The sequence below is a fragment of the Oenanthe melanoleuca genome, chromosome 3 (genome assembly GCF_029582105.1).
Source record: "Oenanthe melanoleuca isolate GR-GAL-2019-014 chromosome 3, OMel1.0, whole genome shotgun sequence".
Taxonomy (NCBI): Eukaryota; Metazoa; Chordata; class Aves; order Passeriformes; family Muscicapidae; genus Oenanthe; species Oenanthe melanoleuca.
Window position 1 is genome coordinate 92,919,791 of NC_079336.1, and position 22,078 is coordinate 92,941,868.

Here is a 22,078-nt window from a genome sequence, read left to right on the forward strand (position 1 = left end):
CTGAACACTGAGTAGTCAGGGCAAATTGTTCTTCATTAGGCTTGAACATGAACTGTGTTGCAGAAGTTTCTGAGCATTAGGAAACTAATGAGAAGTGCTACTATAAAGTGCTATTCTCAATAGCAACTGCAGTTTTCATACCGTGATGCCTTGTGAGATGTGAATTTAAGAAGGAGAAATGAAGAAAAATAATCTAAAAATATAGTACAGAAAAGTAGAGTCTACAGAGTGTGTAACTTACAAAGAATGTTGGGAAAATAGGAAGCTTTCATTTCTTTAAAAACCCCCAAAGCTCTGTAGTCTCATAAGACTGAAAATAACTTCATGTTCTTTGCTGATGCTTTAAGATATAATGTCTGCTACTTCATCTTCCCTCTCCCTTTTCTGCTCTCAGGAGACCACTTTCTCCAGAAGTGGGTTTTGAGAGTTGGGAATACTTGCTAAGAAAGATGGGACATGTCAGAACACTTCTCAACTGTCTTAAAGCCAGACCTTAGAACAGTATTTTCATTTTTGAGACCCTTGCTCAGCTAAGGCTTGAAGAAGCATTACAAATGAGGCTTACGAAGCATCAATGCCATTTCAAGACAGTCTTATATTTTTATGAGGAACAAGCAGATCTATTTTGAAAGCAGCCAGCCTACAGAATATTGTTCCAAATAAATTAAGATATAGGGTGTTGTAGCTGGTATTTTGGTCTGCTGTTTGCTGTTAGAGCCTGAGTTCTTTGGTCTGTGCTGTTTGCATTGTACTAAAGAGTAGCTGAGTTTCATTCTGCCTGCTATCCCCAGGGCCCTCATGAAGAAGAGATTCGTATCTCATGAGATTACCCCACTGAGCAAGGAAATGAAATAAATAATACTATCTTTTAGTTCTGTCAAGTACAGTAGCTCTCAGAGCCTTTCAAGGCAGTGTCAGCAGGGGCTGGATCCTTTACAAGAACAGTGCTGCAGAATGAAGCCGATGTGAGCATAAGGAGTGATGGAAAAGAGTGAGCCTTCTTCTCCCCTCCCTAATGCAAGCCTCCAGGGGTTTATTTTCCAGCAGGTGTTAGCCTTGGGGCAAATCAGCCTGCTGGAATTCTTCTACAACAGGACCTCCTAGGAAATCAGTGTAGTTGTAGTAGGGATCTTATTTGGGAACCAATTAGAGCTTATGTTGGTTGTTTCTCCTTGGCAGCTTTAATGAGCCCATAATGCAGAAGTACTGGAAATAAAAGATTTTGCAGTAGTCTCTGTTAGAAAACCATGGGCTACCCAGTTCCTTCCACAGTATAATACAATGCTTCAAAAGACAGCAAAGGCTGTTATGATAACTTAGTCATGTATGAAGAGCCAGGAGAGCTAAAATGAGTTAAATAATTTTATTGTGCTGTAACGTTGGGAAGAAATATTCCCCAGAACAATTGTTCTTCGCTACTCTGCAGAAAATTCTGCAAAAACCCACTTGAAATGTGTCTGTCAATGCAAACTAACTCAGGAGGCTACAGTAAATTTCAGATTCTTGCATTATCATTACAGAGGAAAAACTCCCTTTTCTTTTTACTTGTCCACCAGTGCTTTCACACAATGCCTTTGACATATTTCTATAATTAAATTTCACATCTCTCTGAAGTATTTTATCACATTTGATCATACTTTATCTAAAAAATCACAGATACTCCTTGTCATACCATACAGTTTCCAGGCTTTGGCAGGGCTGTACAATAACCTCACAATTATCTGTTGTGCCCTATTCCCTATCAGGTGCTAGGACTTGGTTTCTGTTTCAGTTAACCCTTTAGTGCATTCCAAACTGGCAGTACCTAAGAAAAAACCATAATACTGTACTGAGAAACGGAAGAAGAAAGGGCATAGAAATTCTCCTGGGAAGGTGTTTCTGTTTAGGGTTTTTTATAGTGCCAGTGTAATAGGAATACAGTTTTTTTGGGGTGATATTGCAAATCCTGTTTCCACCTTAAGATACTGAACTGTTGCATGCCTGTCCTTCAAAGCTGATAAGAAGAAATGAAGACTGTGGTTACAACTACAATGCATTGTATGTACCTGGAACTGTTCTTAGCTCTGGATCAGGCAATTAAAGATATTTTTACCTTCCAATCTTCATAAGGTAATGGACAATTTTTTTACTTTCTATTAGAAAGTATGCTAAAATATTAAGCATGTCTAATAGGTTATTATGAACAAACAAATAAGCAAACAAGACAGGAATAGGAATGGGGTTCAGGATGCCATTATAGGGTGGTCACACAGGATTTTTATCACTCTTTCCTCCAGAAGAAACTCACTAGACCATGGAAAAGAAAGGATTAGCACTATTTTATGTAATGTTATTTACTCTTTCATGTTCTGTGGGACCTCATTAGAAGGATGAGGGATGAGTTCCATCAGTGCATGTGTATTAATAATAGGCCATACAAATGAGATTATAATTAGAGAATCCTGGATGATACATAAGGAATTAGAGTCAGGAGTCCCTATATAAAAGCAGGCATATACTCAGTGAAACTAAGAGCTTGGGAAGTCTTTGTAGGAGAGGATCCACAAAGGTGAGTCAGACTCATCAAACCTCCTAAAAATTAGTGGTAATCCACAAAGAGGAGCAAAACCAGAAGCCCTGAATCTTATTCTCTGAGCTACTGTAGGCTTATTTTCACTCTTTTAGAACTTTGTCCTTGAAACACCTTTTGGGAGAAACTTTTCATTGAAACACGTTAATTACCAAAAAAGATTTGGGAAAAAAAGCCAACAGATTTACTGCTTTTGGGTTATGAGATGTTAGAAAAATGCACTTTGTCTCCAAAGTAGGTTGTCCTAAATCCCCTGGCCATATGTGACGCTCAGAGTATGAAAAGAAGTACCTTTGGACTTTGGATGTCAGGACTGATGATTTTGCATTTTAGAATAGCTCTTTTAAGCTTTCCTGAAGAACCCAGGAATACCAATAATTTTTTTCACGTGGCACTTGTACACTTTCATTTTTATTTGAATGGGGAGACTTTCCTTTGGGCTCAGTTTTCAGGGATACACTTTAGCACAGGTGTAAATTAAAAGCTATGAATCCTCCACAGGAACCTGTGGAGCTTGAGAGTTGCTTAAAAGTAAACATGTGGGGAAGAGTATTCTTTGAACAGTGGGGCCATAATGTCTGATATATATGAAGCATTTCAGAGAGCTGAAAAAGCCAAAGAACACTACTAAAAGACATGATAAAGGTGAGGGAAAAGCTGTGTTCTACTACTACTGCTACTACACAACTTTTTCTTATCTGTGTTTCCAGGAGGTGCCAATCTCTAAAGACAGGTGTGCTACACAGCTGCTAGTTCTGGCCAGTGTATTTTTGGTGTCTGTATTGACAGAGAATATAAATATTCCAAAGGATAGAAACGTGTCCTGTGCAATGGGCAATCCAGCACATCAAACAGCTGTGCTGTTTGACAATGGCTGCTGTTACAGTGCTGTAACTTCTGTGCTCTACAAACCTGTGACATAGAAACCTTCAAAACAAATACTAATAGAAAGCTATTTACACAGAGGCAAAATTCTTGTAACTCATTTTGAGGTTTTTAGGTGACTTGTACTTTCCTTAACAAGTGCCAATGATTGCCACCCCTAGTAACTTCCTAGGAAAAACCAGCAAATGTGTATTTTTGTCTTTTATGTAGATGGTTATTTAGGAATACATTTAAATCTGCACCAAATGTACTGTTAATGCTAAGTTAAGGCTACAAATATTTTCATTCTGTCAAAATGCATTTTAAGAGGAGGATAGTTTTAAAGCTTGTGAGCATTTTGTACTGACGTTTAACTTTAATTTCCAGGAGAAATTGGAAGTGCATAGCAGCCATAACCACAAACTGGGTGGCAGGCCTGCCAGGACCGCAGCAAGGATGAAGCAACACAGTACAGTGTTTTTTAAGGATGGGACTGAAATTGGCTAGGAAAGGCTGTTCAGCCTGGGAGCTACAGAAGGGAACACAGCAGGTATGGGACTGGGGCTGGCTGAAAAACTAGGGGAAGGTGGGAATTTTGGCATCAGAATCGAGAGGATAAAAGATAAGGATAGGGGAAATAAAAAAAAAAAAAAAAAAAAAAAAACAGAAAGAAGAGAAAAATGCAACTGTCTGAGCAAATACATTGAGTCAAAAAGGTGTGTAGGGAATATGAAATAAGGAAATGGCCACCAGGCTGTGAGTTAGGGCAGGGGATAGGTGAGAACTTGCAGATCTGGAGTGCAAAGGTTGATTGGAGGTTCAACGAGTCAAAGAAGGGAGATGGATCTGTCTGAGAACAGGAAGGGAGAATTGGGTCTGGAAGGAGATGATTGAAAGTAGGAGTCAGGTGAAGGCTGTAGATAAATAAATGTAGTATTTTGTACTCCTTCCATCACCAAAATGTCTGAGTAGCTTTTTAGATAAAATTAGTAACAACCCCAGTTTTCCCTGGGTAGTAGGGAAGGACCTTTATCTTTTGAGACTAAGTCATTTTGGTCTTTAGTTTGTGCTTTTGGGGGGGTAGGAAAGAAATGTTTCTTCTTTGATCAGAGACCCTTTGGAGTTTGGTGACAAACTATGAATGTCTTTTGTAGTGGGAAGCCTTTCTCAAATGATTCTGAAAGATCTCCTGCAGTGTTGCTTAAAAACAACCATACTCTGATCATACTCTGGACTCTCTTTTATTGTTTTTTGGTCCAGTTAATCTCAAAAAAGGCAAACTTTGTCTGCTCTGCCGTGTTTTCTTTAGCTTGTAATCTGTGCTGTTGCAAAGGGAAGAAGCTGCTACAGTTTTTTGGAGATGTTCCTGCAGTCTGTGATGTTACTGGGGTTGATCTGGTAGCTCTTCCTCCAACTGGGCCAGGGCATTACACTGGCATTGGAAGCTGACTAGGAGCTGTTTGGAAAGCAACAACGTGTTAGTTTTGCTTGTTTTGCGTGTTTGGTTTTTTTTTCCTCCCCCTAGTAACGTTTTGAAACAGTATTTTTAGCTTGATATAATAGTTGCAATTAATGTATCCTGATGGGAAAAGTGCCTGAGTTCCTCTGCCCGGAGTCTCCCAAGCAAGATGACAGTTTCCCAGCAAGGGAAGGGTGAAAGAGATGATTTTGAAAAATGTCTGCAACTTGGACAGCCCAAAGTCCTATAAGCAGTAACAAGGTACAAGAGGAAATCTGCCTTTTTTTTTTTTCTTTTTTTTTTTTTTTTTTCTGAGTGAGGCCTGTCTACTTTCTATGAAAGGTGCTGTAAACAACTTCTGATTTGAATGTTCCTCTTTTCTCCTCATTATCATTTGAGTCTTCCTTGGCTCCAATCTGCACCAGCTGTTTTCCACCCTAATCTTCTTTCCCGTAGCAATCTGGCCACGTTTGCAGCAGCGGTGGTTACGCAGGGTGAGGATGAAGTACTGCCGTTGTCCTTGGCATGTTATTGCCGGCTAAACCAGTGGAATCTCATTAGGTTAGATTTCTTCATGGCCGCTTATGGATGCCTTAGGGTGGAAGATGCCTGTGGTCTGCAGAGATAAAGGCCTTCCGAAAGGAGGAGCAAAGGCTTATCGGTGCTGCCAGGGAAAGATGAACGTCTGGAATCTTTTTAAAAAGAGTTGGAGCAGCTCTTTCTGTGCTGTCCTGTAGGCACTCAAATAGCATTTGTGGTAAAGCTCAAAGGGTCGTACCTGTTCCTACAGCCCTGGAAAAGCACGGGTTTAATGGCATTAATCAGCGAGGATGAAACGAAGGTGCAAAACCTGATAGTACTGGAATAGTTTTTCCTTCGCTGGACTTTCCCTGTGTTCCGCTGCGGGCAGTGGACAGACAATACCCTGTAGTCCTGCCTGCGGCGTTCCTCACGCGGTTGAATCCAGCCAGAGCTGCAGCCCTCCAGGAGAAGACGAGAGCTCTCTCTGTCCCCGTGTTCCCGGAGGAAAGCACGGGCTGGCTGTGGGAGGGGGCAGCCCGGGGCCGGGACAGCCGCGCGCCCCGCCCCGCCTGGCGTCATGGAATTCCAGGGCGCTCCCGCCAATGGCGGCGGGGGCACGTCCGGTGGCACCCGCGGCAGCCCCGGCGCGGGGGGTGCGGCCCCGCCGCTGACCTCGGGTTCGGTCACGCCCGGCCGCCGGGCAGCTCCGCCTGCGGGAGAAGGGCGCGGAACTGCCGCAAGGAGAGCGCGGCGAGCGGGCCTCTTCCTCCGCGCCTCCGGCAGCGGGCAGAGCCGGAGCTGATGGGGTCAGCCTATGGATTATGGGCAGCTCCTTGCGCCTGGCAACTAGTCCTGCCCTCTTTTAACTTTTCCGTCATGGGATGTGTGTGTTGTGTGGGGAATTTATGCCCGTTTCAGAGGCTTTCAGAGTTTACGGAGTGTTTGTAAATAGTCTTATTGTATAATACTGAACAGCTCAGAGTTCACTTCTGCCTGTCCAGTAAGATGCTGTTCTCTCATAAAATACTATCGATAGATAAAATCAGTCCACTGGTACTTCTATAAGTATAAATAAAATCCTTTGTGGTTTCTCTTTCCTGACAGTCGCCTCTCATAAACTTGCTGTAGGGTCAGAGGTGTGTGTGCCATGACTGGTCATGTCTGTTTAGTGCAGCCCGTTGTTTTTATCTGAGCACTAATGCAGACTATATCTATTTTAGCAGGGTGTTCTGCCCACGATAACACTCTCTTTCTTGTCAGGTTCGATTAGCCCCAAGTGAATGCTCACATGGCTAAACCACTTCTGCTGCTGGAGGTAGTTTGGATGTGTCTCCACACAGAGCTGCATTACATCATCATCCGTAATAAAGATTTTGCAAATCAAATATGGCTCCTGCTAATGCCTAAATGACAGACAAGATGGTGGCACCAGTTTGTGTGAGCACAGGATCTGACTCTGTAGTTGAGATGAGCTTAAGACAATTGCCAATGACTCTTCAGTTGTATTTGAGTGCAGGTTACTTTCCCCCAGGGCATTTTGATCCTGACATTAATAGAAAATAAACAGCAAATTTTCTCACTGAACATCATGGCAGCTGATATAACCAGTTTGGATCTGCTGGCGATGACAGTGCTAAACTTACAGTTGCTTTTCTAATAGCTGCATTTCAAACTTCACAGTGGGACAGCACTGATGCAGCAAATGAGTCTCCTTTTCTGTCCCCAACAGTAGATTTTCCTTACGTTTCCATCGTGCCTGCGCTGTTTCCGAGACAGAAGTAGTCCAAAAGCTCCCTCCTGACACTCAGCTCTCATTTTGCACACCAATTATGGCCCTTTCACAGCAGATCCTCAATGGGTGAGCTCTGATGGGCCAGCTTACAGGGAGGTTTTTTTTTGTTTTGCTTCTATGTAAAGAAAAAAAATCACAGAATCAATTAGGTTGGAAAAGACCTCCAGAATCATCGAGTCCAGTCTTTGTCTGAACACCACTTGTCAACTAGACTATGGCACTAAGTTCCATAACTTTCCAGTTTCAGTCTTAAACACGTCCAGGGGACAGTAACTCCATCACCTCCCTGGGCAGCCTGATCCAATGTCCATCAGCCTTTCTGTGAAGAAATTCCTCCTAATGTCCAAGCTAAACCTCCCCTGGTGCAATTTGAAGCCATTTTTTGTCGCTGATTGCCTGGGAGAAGAGGCCAATCGCCGCCTGGCTACAACCTCTTTTCAGGGAATTGTGGAGAGCAATAAAATCACTCCTGAGCCTCCTTTTCTCCAGGACAAACACCCCAGCTCCCTCAGCAGCTCATCGTAGGATGAATGCTCCAGACCCTTTACCCACGCAGCTCCACATCCTTCCTGTGGTGAGGGGCCCAGAACCGGCCTCACCAAGGCCGAGCGCGGGGGGAAATCCCTCCCCGCGTCCTGCTGGCCCCCAAACCGCGAGGATGCCGCCCAGAGGCCGGCAGGAGCGGCGGGGGCAGCGCCCGGCCGCGGGGCGCGGGTGGGATCCCCTCGGCCGGGGGCGGCGGGCCCGGGGAATCCCCCGGCGCGCGCGGCGTGCCTTTTGTGTTTGTACACACGGGGCGGGGGCGGGGCCGCGGGCGGGGCCGCGCCTTCCCTCCATTGTGCGCCATTGGCGGGCGCGCGGGCCGGGGCGGGGCCGGCGCGCGGGGGGCGGGGCGGCGCGCGGGGCCGGCCCTCGCCCGTCAGCCATCTTTCAATTGTGCTCCGAGCCGCCGCCAGCGCCAGCCGCAGCAGCTCCGGCTCCTCCTGCGCCCGCCCGCCCGCCCGCCCTCCATCCCTCCCTCCCTCCCTCCCGCACGGCAGCCGCGCTCGCCCAGCGGACGGGGTAAGTCTGGCGCCGCGCCCGCCGCCCCCCGCGCCCCGCCGCCCCCCGCAGCAACCCCCCGAGCCTCCCCACAAACTTTTGGGGGGCTCGGGAGGCGGCGGCGGCTCGCGTTCCCCTCGGCCGCGCCGCCTTTCGCCGCGCAGCCGGAGCGGCTCCCTCCGCCGGCACCCCCGGCCCCGCTTGCCGCGGTCGTTGCCCCCCTCTGCTCCCCTCGCCCCCGCTCCAGACCCCCACCAGCGGCCTCCCCAGCCCCTCAGCTGCCTCCTCAGCCCGGCATCCCCCGGATCGGGGCCGGGGAGCGGGCGCAAAGCGGAGCCGCGCGCCAGCCCAGGCTAACTCTCCTGCCTTCCTTCCCCTGCTCCCCACAGTTGTTGCTCAGCTTCACCATCTTGTCTCTTTTCTCTGGTCACCGACCATATTTTTTTTCCCTATTGCATAAAAAACAATAAAAAGGGAAAGAAATTCGCCGAAGGAACGACCCAAACGCGACGCAATTTTTTGGTTTTCGAGTGCAAACTTTTCCTCTGCCTCCCCCTGCATCTGCACCCGCATGGTTTGGAGTTTCTGGCAATATTTTTGGCGTTATTTTTCGCAGTTTATTTTTTCCTCCTTTGCAAAAGGACTAGGGCTGCGTTTCGTGATTGTTTCCATTTTGTTCTGGCTCTGGGAGCCGAGTTTGCCTGTGAGAGGCGCTTGGGAGCGAGGCAGCTCTTGGGGAAGCAGTTACACAGAAAGAGAAAAGACGGCACCCAGAAAACAACCCCCCGAAAACAAAGTTTGTCGCTTTCTCGCACTTTACCCGGCCCCTTTCCTTTTCGCACGATAAACGCCGGGCTGCCTGCGGCGGCCGGCGGCTGGGGCGGCGCGGGCGGCGGCGGCGGCAGCCCGGGGAAGGCAGGCGGGGGCCGCCGCTCCGCTGCCCCCTCCGCAGTTTGGGAGCAGGTTTTGCGGCGGGTGGGAGCGGCGGGTCGGTGCCAGCCCCCCGATGTTTGCCGGGTGGTATTTGCAAACACTTGGCAGGTGACGGCTGGCCGCCGGGGGGGAAGCGACAGCCGCCTCTCCGTGCCTGCTGCCGTGCGGCTCGCTGGGCTTCAGCCGCCGCCGCGTTGATATTGAATTCGTGGGCAAAAAAAAGCTGTATTTTAATATTCCGCGATCGGCAGGCGTTTAATTTCTAATTTAATTTTTTCCTTTTTTGGTGCGGGTTTTTTTTTTTTTTTTTTTGTTTTTTTCGGAGGCGTTCGGCCGCCTCGGGCTGGGCGCTGGTGAGGCAGGGACGAGTCGTGCGGGACGGGGGTCGCGTTGCCGCTCGCCCCGGGGGCAAGTGCCGGGGGGGGGCTCACGCCGAGCGGGGCGACCACCTCCCCCTTTGCCCCGTCTGCCCACGTTCCCCCCCGGCAGGTGTAAGGCAGCGACGTCGGCAGGAGCATGGCCCGTACCAAGCAGACCGCCCGCAAGTCCACCGGTGGCAAGGCGCCCCGCAAGCAGCTCGCCACCAAAGCCGCCCGCAAGAGCGCGCCCTCCACTGGCGGGGTGAAGAAGCCGCATCGCTACAGGTAACGCAGCGCCGCGCAGAGGCGGCCGAGGGGCGCTACCGGGAAACATCCCCCGCCCCCCCCCCCCCCCCAAAAAAAAAAAAAAAAAAAAAAAAAAAAAAAAAATCCATCCTTCCCCCCCACCCCGCGGGACCAAAAGGGCGGGAGGCGCTTCTCCCCGCCTCCTCCGCTCCCCGAGGCTGACGGCGGAATAACCCAAAAAAAAAAACAAAAACCAAAAACAATCAACCCAAAACCAAAAAAAAAAAAAAAAAATTCCACAAGCGCGGGTCCCCACCAGCCGGAAAAATAACCAGAAATTCCCAGGGCGGCACCGACCCCCAGCGTTTGTCATCAGCCCCTTTCCGGTCGTTCCGGTGCTGGTGACTACAAAACCGACACCCTTCCCCCCGCCGCGGAGGCGGCTCGGCGGTTCTTTTAAATTTTTGTAATTTTGCACTCGCGGTTATCTGGAGGCCGCAGCAGGGCCAAGTTTATTGTTGGCGGCGCGCTGCGCGCTCCGCCGGCGGGGCTGGGTCCGGCGGCGCGGGGCCCTGCAGCGCGCGGAGCCGCCGCCAGGGGGAGCCGCGCACCCGCCGATCGCCGCAGCGCCCCGCGCCTGTCCCGGGCCCCGGTTTTGGGCTGGGTGTAGCTATTCCTTGGGGAGAACACTGAACGGGAAAAAGTGGCTTTTCAAACAGGGGACTTAATGTATAAGTCCAGGAGGGGATTAATTAATGTATCAAGGAGTCTGAAGAGGATGGAGCCAGGTTTTTCTCAGTGGTGCCAGACACCAATTCACCTGAAATTCCACCTGAACATGAGGAAGAACTTTACTGTGAAGGTGACTGAGCATTGCAACAGATTGCCCAGTGTGGTTGTGGAGTCTCCTTCCTTGGAGACATCCAAAAGCCATCTGGACACAATCCTGAGAAGCCATCTCTGGGATGACTGTGTTTGAGCAGGGAGGTTGGGCCAGGTGACCCACTGTGTTCCCTTTTAACCTGACCCACTCTGTGATTCTTGCTCTAGGTACAAGGCAGAATGAATTAATTGGGAGAAAAGTAATAAAGCTGGAGTGGGAAAAGACAAAGCTTCCACAGAAATAAATGTGGTACTGGTTTCACAGATGGACATCATGTTTGCAAACATATGTTGCTAATCTGAATTTGTCATTCTGACACCAAAACTAACGTGGGGAAATACGCTGCATACTTTTGACTGACAAACATAACAGAGAATATAAATTTTGTTGGTTCTGTGAGTTTTGACAGTAGAGAAGAAGTTTTCCCTTAAAATCAAGGTGCTCCTCACTGAGAGGGTACAGTTGAACTCAAGGGCAGCTTTGTGGTTTGGCACATCTGCACTGAGCTGTGTTGGTGTCGGGTGGACTGTATGTGTTGGCCAACTCTTCCCTTGGTGAAGTCAGGCCTCGGGAGTCTGCCTGAGAGATCCCTGCTGATGCCAGTGGGAGTTGGCACAGATTGGTGCTGAGAGGACAGTGACCCTTTGCCAGCAGAACTGATTTTGTATTGCAAATGCTGGGACTGTCCTAGGGAAAACAGAAGTGTATGGTGGTTGATTTAGTCTGGAGGATGGACCCCTATTTTTAAGGTGGTGCAGAATTTGTTTTCAATGCTATTTTTTTTTTTTTTTCACTGTATTTAATTGTAATAGGCCGGGTACCGTGGCTCTGCGTGAAATCAGGCGCTATCAAAAGTCCACCGAACTTTTGATCCGCAAACTCCCCTTCCAGCGTCTGGTGCGTGAAATTGCTCAGGACTTCAAGACAGATCTGCGCTTCCAGAGCGCTGCCATCGGTGCTTTGCAGGTGAGCCTGGCAGGGTCCCGGCCGGGATTCCCGGGATTCCCGGAGCCCCGCCCCGCTCCCCCATTGGCCAGCCTGTTTCCAGGGCCAGTTTGGGATCCCTCTGATTGGTGGAGCTACCGCGGTGGGCGTGGCCCGCTCCGCTGGGGAGGGATGCGCACCCCTCCTTACAGAGCCTATGAGTGTGTTTGTGGGGGGTGCTTTGGTTTTGGGGCTTTTTAAATGGCCCCTCAGTTTGTTAGAACAGTGCTTAAGGTGCTCAAGAAAAGCACGTTTCCTCCATCTTTGTGCTCTGCAGTTGGAGGGGGAACGTTGTGTAAAGCAGGTTCTGGGGAATCCTAATGGGGAGGTCCTGGTGTCCTCAAATGCCCTCTAAGGACAACAGCCCAATAAGCAACATCTAAACACAGTTAGGGAAATAGCTGCTTTCCTAGGATGTTGTTGATGCTAAACACATTTTTTTAATGTATTAGTTATGTAACTTATTTAGATTATACAGTGAAAAAAATATTAGTTGGTCTTTCTGGCCCAAATTCCTGAATCTAAGCTAGGTACTCCCCACAAGACTCAGTTCTTATTGCAGGGACATCTCCCTCTTGTGATAAAAGACACTCCTGATTAAAGATAAGTCTTTACTGTTCTTTTAGCTGTTGAAAGATTGTTCCAGAACATATCTGTAATTGTAGTCTGTCTGACATGCAGACAAAATAGTCTCTTTCTAGTTAATGACTTCCTCTTGATAAGGGGCCAAGACACTTTCCATGGGAGCCCATAAACTTGGGCATATGCTTGTCTTCAAAAGGTGCCTGTGTGTGTTTGCAGAGTTGCTGCTTTTTCTTTTAGTTATTCTGAGTGGTAGTTCTTAAATCCTGAGGTTTATTTGTGTGTCTCTTTATCTAGAACTGCCTATTAAAATTTAGTAGTTAATAACACTTTTAGAAGGCACCTGGTTTGAGCATTTCTGGTTTTGCATCAAGGAGATGTTGTTATAGAACTTGGTCACATGCAATTCCTAGTGTTTTCTGCTTGCATATTTGAAAAAACAAACACAAAAAAGTAAAATTAAAAAAAAAAAAATTAGAAAAAATTAATCCCTTTGGTACTATGTTTGTTCCAGCATGGATATTTGGTGAAGTGTCTTAACTTTTCACATAGTGATTTGACAAAGCTTTGTTAGGGATTCTTATATCCTACTGCAAATGAAACTACTTAGTAACACCACAGTCCTTATCTGCTGTAGTAAATACTGTTCTTTCTTTATATTGGATAATCTTAAGTTTTTAAACAGGATCTTTGAACCTAATAAGTTGATTTTTGGAGTTCCTGGCAGTGAAGTGGTTCACACACATTCTTCTCTTGCATGTATTGTAGAAAGGGTGACCTCCCTCTCCTTCCTACAATTGGGCCCCATCATTCCCACCTTCTCAGCCCAGGTGTTGCTGTGTCCAGTACTGGCATACTAAGATGCTTCCTAGGAGATTGATAGGTGTTAGAATTCCATGTCAAGCCAAAAGTGTTTAAACAATTACCATTACTTTGCTGGGTTTAGCAGCAGCTAACTTACCATGAGTCAGGAGAATATTTAGGTCCAGCTGAACATCATACTCAGAGTCCTGTCTGCAGCTGTTCAGTAACTGGGAAAAGCCACTGTGGTCAGCACTGTTCTTGTGCTGCTCCAGATTCTCTCAGGTGTGAGGTGAGAACCTTCTGGGATAGTGGGGACCAGTGCTGTGTCCCCAAGTAGGCAGGAATAAAGTACAGGAATGGGACAAATGTGTGATGGTAATTCCCTGACTGATGTCCTGGTTTTCATGGTTCAAGGAGTTCCTGAACTACAGGACTTCTCATATTTCTAATAGTTCTTGGTATATTTTTTTTTCTGCTAATTTTTGAGTTATGCCACCTCTTCAGTATCTGTGGAAGGAGCTGTGTGTTGGGAAGGAACACATTTTCTTCTTTTCCCTGGCACCTGCCAATTTCACCTGATGCTCAGTGACTCTTACTCTGGAAGAGGCAGCAAACAAGTCCCTAAAAAACTGTTACCCAGCCTTTGGAAAGAGAATGTCCTAAACAAACTAACCTGTTAATAATTTAACCCCTTCTTGTCAGAGTCCAATGGGAGTATTAACTCTGTTGTGTTCTGGAGGATGTCCTTACCAAATGGCAGCAGTACACTACTTTAGACATAAATATTATGAGAAAGGGAAGGCTTTTCATTTCTGAAAATTAAAGCTTTTGATATTTGTGAGTAATAAAGATCAAAACCTCGACTTAATACAATGTTATGCTGTACTTTTAATTCTCAACTATGAATCTTTTTTTTTCCTTGTACTAAGAGAATAAAAATATTCTTACCTCTTTTCTTCCACACTAGGAGGCAAGTGAAGCCTACTTGGTTGGCCTGTTTGAAGACACCAACCTGTGTGCTATCCATGCCAAACGTGTCACAATCATGCCAAAAGATATCCAGCTAGCACGCCGCATACGTGGGGAGCGTGCCTAAAACCTCACCACGATGGGTTTGTCCTTCTCGAAGCAAAATCTTCTTCCTGTTATTGGTAGTAATGAACGTTAGATATTTTTTCCATGGGGTTAAAAGGTACCTTAAGTATATGGTTGCAAGTGGAAAAATAGGGGACAGAATTGGGTATTGGCAAGTTTTCTTTCCATTTTCATTTGTGTGTGGATTTTTAATATAAACAAGGGGACATAAAAAACAAACAATGTGGTCAAAAAAAAAAATAAAAACATTAATCGTTGAAACTTGTTCACCAAAACAACTTTATAAAAAAAATTATAAATAAACCTGTCAAATTTTTCTGGACAATGCCAGCATTTGGATTTTTTTAAACAAGTAAATTTCTTATCAATGGCAACTAAATGGTGTTTGTAGCATTTTTATCATACAGTAGATTCCATCCATTCACTATACTTTTCTAACTGAGTTGTCCTACATGCAAGTACATGTTTTTAATGTTGTCTGTCTTCTGTGCTGTTCCTGTAAGTTTGCTATTAAAATACATTAAATGATGCCTGGTTTTAGTCTTGATTTTTAAATAATGGGTTATATTGATTAAAAAGTGATTAGTCTTCCCTTCCCTTTTGCTCTTCAATGCATGGCCCAATTCCTTGAAGCAGATCTAGGAAATGCTGGGGATACTGCCTTGGCTGAAGTAGTGTATATGCAAGGTTCTTTTAAGAGTGTAAAATTTTTCTGCTCCACATAAAAGCCAACGTGGTGTGTATAGTACCAGGTAGAGTCTGGAGCTGAACTGAGTTCTCTGAGCTGCAGCACTAAGAAGCAGCAATCTCTTGTAATTTAGATTCCCTTCTTACTTGATTTACTGCTGGATTTGGAAGCATTTCTGATTTCCATTTTTTTTAGTATGGTATAAGTGGTGGAATGTAGTGGTTTGGGTTTTTCTGTTTGGGGGTTTTATTTTTCTTGGGTGTTTTTGTTGTGGTTTATTTTTACCCTTTTTCACTCCGTTAGTTTCTTGGTTTGTAGATGTTCCCTTTTTGGTTGACTACCTTTCTGTTTCAGTCACACCCTCTAGCATTTTTGAGAGCTTAGTCCACATGTGATTGGTTTCAGCTTGTACACCCAATCTAAAAGACACTGTTGTACCATTTTTGTTACAGTTCTTCACACAAGCAGTACTTGGACAGGGTGACACATTTGAAACTTACTGGGCTTTTATATTCTCTTGTAATTGCTGATGAAAGTTCACATGAAGAAATTTACTGCTAAAATTTAGTTCTGTGAAAACTCAGTTTTAATTTTTTCCCCTGAAATTTGTTTAAGGGTTCTGGCAGACCAGTCTGGAAACGAGTTATGTGCTGTAGCTCTTGATAGCTCTTGCAGATAATGAAATGAGCTCCACAGAAAAAACGTAGGTGGTGAACAGATTTCACCTCCATTCTAAGGCTCCTGCAGAGCTTATTTGCTGCTAACTTCTTTCAAGAGGTTTTGAGTGAGCTCTAAACACAAGTGAATTTGTCTGAAGATTTCCAAAGAGGATTAATAAAGATATATTATCTGCTTTGGTATCTTGAACAGAGAGCCAAAAATTACAGAATAAATCACATTATTCATAACTTGCTCAGCTTTGGTAATGAGTGCTGTCTGCCAGAGTTGTGCAAAGTAAAGTCTATTTAAATGGAGTAGCTTGTCACAGGCAAGACTAACGCTAGACAAAATGTGATCACATCCTTTTGATGCCAAGCAGTTCATAGCTATCAGCTGAAAATTAAGGAAGGCTTGTCTTGGAGCACCCAGAACAACAGAAATATCGAAGGTGAGCAACTGAGATTTAACTGACTTAAGATGTCACTTCTCTCTACTTGATCACAAGCCTGTTTAACTTACTATTAATGCATTTCACTATAATTAACTGCTTGTTTTGTCCTGTACTTCAGAATTCTGTTTCACTTATCAGTCAGCAGTGCTGCAAGCACCTACACAAACAGGTAATTAGGCTGGGAGCTTTTTATTAAATAATCTGAAATTGAAGTATTGATAAGGAAATTTTTTCTTTTCTTGGGATTATTAGGAAACCAAATCTTGGAATTTTGGCACTCAAATGAAATGCTGAGTTCTTTCTTTTTGAGAGAATTGGGGTGAGGAATATCCCAGTTTAACTGAGAGTGCAATTGTTCAAGGCAGAGTAAATCCTAATGGAAGACAAGGGGATCAGGAATCTGGGCAGATGACAACATTTTAGTGTGCAGTGCTTTACCTCCAGCTTAGGGATAAACTTGGCCTTTTTGAAAGTTGTGGTCCTAGGGATGCCAGGTGAATTCTATTAGTGATTAGCTGTCTGTGCCTGTATCAATGCCAAGAAACTTCAATTTCTAGAATAGTTTACCTCTTTTCCCCTCCTTCCCCTCCCTACTAATTTTGCTGTTTCCTGGGCAATTCAGCTACAGCTGACATTTTGAATACCAGAAACAAGCTCTGGTCCTGTGGATGTGCTTCTGTGGAGCAGTTTAACTGTACTGGGTGGAGGGATGGATGTGGAGTGGCTCCTTGTTAGTAACAGTCACATTCAGAAGTTGAACATCTCTTTAAGATGTTGTTTGGTGCAAGTCCACAGCCCAACTTATTTTGGTGAAGTCCTTTATAAAGTGTATGTGATAAGTTGGTATTTAGGTCTCTGTTTTATATTTGAATTTTAAGCTGTATTGACTTATTTTTCCAGAGTAAGTACAAAACCTTATTTTAAGTTGGTTGCTTTGTACCAGCAACACAAAAAGCCAACTTGCTTACCAGAGCCAAAAAATTAATGTAGTGTCAAATAATTTCAGACACAAGATCAGCCCTTCTTGTAGCTTTATCAAATTCAACGGGCAGTTCCTGAGAGCTTTACTAACACGGAGCTCAAACCCAGCGTTTCAGATTTTATTTAGGAAAGTAACTTTCTGAATATAAAGTAACTAATGTTAGTGTAACTATGTTTTATTGTTGCGTCTCTAGGCCGTGTTCCTCCAGCCCTTTATCCCACCTGGCAGTAGCTATTAGGTTATCCTGATGCAGGCACCAGATTCCACTTCTTGATGAGACTGAAACCTCAGACTCACTATGGATTTGTGTCTCAAATCCATACTCCTGTGCCACCATTTTTGGTTAATTACCTAGAACTGGACTCTGCATATCCACTTGCTCTGAAGATCTGGAGCCTAATTTTAAGATTCAAGGTTTAATAAAATGCAGGCAATGTTCTGGTGAAATATTTTGTTCACTGCAATTTTATTTCTTGCTCAGGAAAAAAACCACATGACTTTTCTTGGCCTTCATAGGAGTAAGAACTTAATAATACTTTTCACATAACTTGGTTTCAAAGGCTGGAATTAAGAGGAGGAATTCTAGTGTCAGGATAGTTGTTGGGTTCTTTTTTATCCCTGGTCCAGATCAGGAGGGTATTGGGGAGCTTTTACTTGTGTGCTAGTCACATGCATAATGAATCATCCTCAGTGATGAGATGTTTCTGCACTAGGTGGATGCTGCAGACCTGTTTGTGCCAGGTTGGCCTCTAAATATTTTGTTGAATGGAAAACCACTGTTTATGTATTTCTTTTTTATTATTTTTATTTTTAATCTGTGAGGAGGCTTTGATCTTTTGACCTTGGTAATACAATGTCAAAAAATAGCTGAGTGTGTAAAAAGCTTTACATCTGTCAATAGTAATGTTAAAAAGGGATTGTTAGGACTGGATAGGCATCTAGGATCTTAATGTAAGCTGCCTTTTTGATTGCCTTCCTGGGAATATTACCTGTTACATGATCACAACTGAATATATACACAAGAAATTACTTATTTTAAATGAAGAGACTTGCCTAATTCTGAGAAATGGCTGCAAAGTGCTGAGGCTTGAGAATGCTCTCAGTTGCATCACACCTAGGCTGAAACTTTCTGCTTTTTCCTTGGTGGTGATCCTTACTGTCCCTCTGCAGCACTAACACCAAAGATCAGGACACTAGGGTAAAATCCCACAAAAAACAAGCTTGAGGTCAAAGGCAGGGCATGTGTGCTCTCCAAGTCAACATCACATTGCTCTTCAGTGGGAAATAAGCCTGGAGTTTCTGTCCATCTCTCTTGAGAACACATTTGTAGGTTTATATGTAGATCGTGGTTTGAGATGTGCGCTCACATTCTCTGCTGTTTTGTCCCTTGCCAGCAGCATCTCCCTCATCTCCTTCTGCAGGCAGGCTATTACACACAGCAGGGCCTCTAGCAGCAGGGGTGCTTTATGTTACTGAAAGCTCCTGTGATGTCAGAAAGATTTAAGAAGAAAAACAAAAAAATCCCCACAGCTCTGGAAACCACTTGTGTCTCCTGATGGTGTCAGGACTGGGGGTTCTCACCCTGCTCCCTTGAGAGGAGCTGCCCTCACCTCCTCTTGGTGCTCATGTCTGTGCTGTTTCATGGGAGCATCCCAGGCAAATCCAGCTGGAAATTGTCTGTTGCCTATACATCGCAGAGAGAGGGAGAGCTAATCCCAGGTGCATTGGTGATAAATGTTGACCCTTGGGTTTGCCCCTGAGCAGTTGCTATCCTCTCCTGCCAACCCAGATTTGCAAGTTTTGTGATTTCAGCTCCTTTAGTTGAGTTGATGAGGGGTATATTCTCTCTTCTGCAGCAGTGCCAGCCCTGCTCAGGCCTCCCTCTCTCAGTGCATCACCGCCTGGCAGCCGAGCCGCTGTCAGGCTGCCAGGTGAACACATGGGCACGATGGCAGAGCCGGGGATGGCAGCATGGGCGTCCCAGCTGGAGCGGGCAGCGCTGCGGGGTGCGTGTCCCTGCGGTGGAGCCGCTGCCAGCAGCCCCGGCGCGGCTGAGTCGGGCACGGGAGCGCGGCCAGGCTGGGCGGGCACACCGCAGGGACCGAGAGCTTTGGCTTGGCCGGGCACGTTCTGTGTGCCGTGCTGTGCCCAGAGGGGCCGGCGGGGATGGCTTCTCCTCTGTGCCTCCTGCCACCTGCACCCCTGGGGCCGGGGATGCTCGGAGGGGAGGAGAGGTGTAGGAGCTGGTGGTGGACGGCGGTCAGGACAAACCCAGGCGCTCCTGAGGGTGTCCGAGGGCATAAGAGCAAGAGAGCGTGGTCTTCTTTTACAGAGCCTTAAATCTCCTTCCATGTTGAATATTCTGCCCTTTCACTAACCAATCTAGTACAATATTTACATACAACCTATAGGAATCGCTATAACATTACCATGTTTTACAACTTTCTTATCTCTAAACCTTTTCTTGGACCCTTCCTGTCATGCCAGGAGAGGGTCTCTGCTGGCTCTTTGGTGTGTTTGCAGCAACTGGCATTATCTTAACAAAGGGAGAAGACCTTCATGCATCCATATTGCTGTTCTCCAGCCACTCAGTCCACTGCTTTCATCTCAATCTCACCTACAGTTTCTATATTCTTAGCATCTTTTGCTAGGCAGTCATATCTATAGGGCATTCCTATTTCTTCCTCCAGATTCTCCAGCAGATCCTGGGTGTGCAGCAGCATCTGGGGCACGGGGGGCTGATGCCAGCACTGCCCTCGCTGTAAGGCAGGGTGAGCTGGGACTTCACCGAGCAGATGAGAGCCACAGGAGCAGTGCCAGGTGCTGGTGTGAGGGATCCCGCTGTGGATGGATGCACTGCCTTCCCGGCACGGTGAGGTCTGTCGTTCCAGCAGGGTTTGCCGTGTTCCCTGAGCCGTGCTTTGCAGTGCTGGCTCTCGGAGCAGTGGCTGAGGTGACCCCAGGGAGCTGTGACTTGTCCCTAACCAGACTGGAACCGAGCTGGGTGGGGAGCTCAGGTGTTTCCTGAGACAGCCCAGCCCCGGCCGAGGGAAAGCATTACACAATGTGTTGGCATGCAGTCGCTGCTGGCTCCCTCCAGCCCCCTCTTCGGGTCTGTGTGTGCAAAAAATGAGCAAAAGTGGTTTTCTTTGCATTGTTGAGGAAGAGGGAGTCATTTAGTGCCTTGGGGTTAGGGGTTTTATGGTGATGCCATCCCCATCCCCAAGAGAAGAAATCCTTCTTCCCTCTCCTTCCCTGGAACATGAAAATCTTTAAAATGATGGTATTTGTCCTTGTTTAGAAGGGTGGGACTGGCTCTTTGGTAAAGCCTCCAGCTCTGCTGTGCAGCTCAAACATAGTGGAGTTGAGAGATGTTTTCTGCCTAGTGTCATCTTGAAGCCTCACAGACACTGAATCCCTCTAGAGGAGGGCACATCTGTTCAGGAATCTGATCTCATTTCTGCCTTATAGGTTCTCCAGCTAAATAGACCATTTGCTTTCATGAAAGCAATTGCTTTGAATGCTGTGGAAAGGAGAAGCCAAAGCCACAGACAGCATCTAACATTGCTGGTGTTTATTCAATAAATTAATAAACACTAATAGGGTAGGATTCAAGTTCACAGCAGCACACAGCCTATTTTTAAGCCATCCTAGATACTGCTAGAGGAGCAAAGAGTGCAGCAGCCACTCTGTAATGTGAAAATCCTGGCTGTGGGTTGCAGAGCACCCAGGAGCATTATGGAGCTGGGGCACAACAGCTGCACTGAATATTTGCTCCTGCCCTGCAAAATGCACCGGTGGAAGCACCAGGATGCTGTCCCATTATTCCTGAGGCTGCCCTGGCCTTCCTGCTGCCCCAGATGCTGTGCAGGCAGGGAATGTGCTCCAGCATGGAGGGAGCACAGCGAGCCCTGGGTCGCTCAAACTCCGTGTCAGGGTGACTTGTCTGCTCTGCCTGCATGTCAGAGAGCAATAATTCCCTTCTGGCCATTAATCTTCTCCTCCACCCTGCCCCTCTCTGCACATCCATAGCCCTGCTCCCTGGAAAACAGCAGTGCCACAACCTTCCCTGCCTGGAAAGAGCAGAGGGGCTTCCCCGTGCCCAGGCTCCCTCTCCTGCCACTGCACCCACCCACAATGAAAACAGTGTTATATATACATGTATTTATTGTAAATATATTATTGTGAATTGTATGTAATTATATAGGTGCATACTAAAATATATCATAATAATATGTTATTATTTAAGCATGTGACGTTAGGCAGATGCTTTTTAATATTTAAATTATAATATATTTATGATAATTATGTATTTAGACACATTAAAAAATATTTCCTCAATCTCATACCAACGTCAGAAGGGGAGAGGAATGGAGCATTAAAATGGATGGTTGCTGCTAGCTTTATATATATAAATCTATAATTTTTTTCTATAGGGCTGTTAAAGGCAGGTTGCCCTAGGTTTACTTGTTAATATTGCCTTATTTGTATTTTTTTTTCAAGTGGCAGAAGTTACTCGGATCCTTCAGAAAGAAGAAACATTTTTACTGCTGTACATTGTTTAAATGGCACCAACCAAACTGTGGAGCTCATGTTTCTCACCCAGGCCACAGCCAGCAGAGGCCAGCCCAGGCACTTTCTGTGCAGGCTGTGAAGGGCTGCAGGGGGGAGAGCAGTGACTTCTCTCCCTCCTGTGCCTGGACCTGCTCTGCCCTGTGCTCTCCTCACCTCCTCTGAGCCACCTGCACAGCCTTGAGACAGGCACAGCATGATGATGGCTTCTTTCTTGTCTTGCTTCTGCTGAACATAAGAACATTAATTTTGTTCCTCCAACATTCTTCCATCCTGCTGGGATTCCAGCACGTGCTCTGCAGGGCAGCTCAGACTCAAGGTGTTTGTTTGCCTCAGCCTCCCTTGCAGAGATGGTGAGTGAGGGAGATGAGGAATGGGGTGAAGCCAGTGACAGAGAAAGTGTCCAGTCCCAAAAGGCTCCTGGCTGCATTTGGGCTTGCACAAAGCTGTGGTTTCCCCTCAAGGCAGCAAACCTGTGGGGTTGTGGGTTTTACTGCAGATGGCTCCACTGTCTGCAGCTCACTTTTAAGTGAAAGAACCAGATAGAAGGTAAGGCCCACTGTAAGCTGACTGGCACCACATGGAACTGCTT

General features: G+C 46.1%; 1 protein-coding gene across 1 annotated transcript; it reads left to right on the top strand.

The window, feature by feature from the left end:
- The first annotated feature begins 8,081 nt into the window (after positions 1-8,081).
- On the top strand, positions 8,082-14,662 carry LOC130251207 (histone H3.3A). The gene is made up of 4 exons (XM_056487674.1): positions 8,082-8,268; positions 9,670-9,824; positions 11,481-11,634; positions 14,006-14,662. The coding sequence occupies exons 2-4, from the start codon at positions 9,697-9,699 to the stop codon at positions 14,132-14,134; spliced, it is 411 nt and encodes a 136-aa protein (XP_056343649.1). The 5' UTR covers positions 8,082-8,268; positions 9,670-9,696; the 3' UTR covers positions 14,135-14,662.
- Positions 14,663-22,078: the final 7,416 nt, after the last annotated feature.

Excerpts from the sequence above, each read along its gene's own strand:
- LOC130251207 (XM_056487674.1), top strand. The coding sequence starts at position 9,697 with ATGGCCCGTACCAAGCAGACCGCCCGCAAGTCCACCGGTGGCAAGGCG. Across the intron at positions 9,825-11,480 it reads AAGAAGCCGCATCGCTACAG|GCCGGGTACCGTGGCTCTGC; the intron begins GTAACGCAGCGC and ends TAATTGTAATAG. Across the intron at positions 11,635-14,005 it reads CTGCCATCGGTGCTTTGCAG|GAGGCAAGTGAAGCCTACTT; the intron begins GTGAGCCTGGCA and ends CTTCCACACTAG.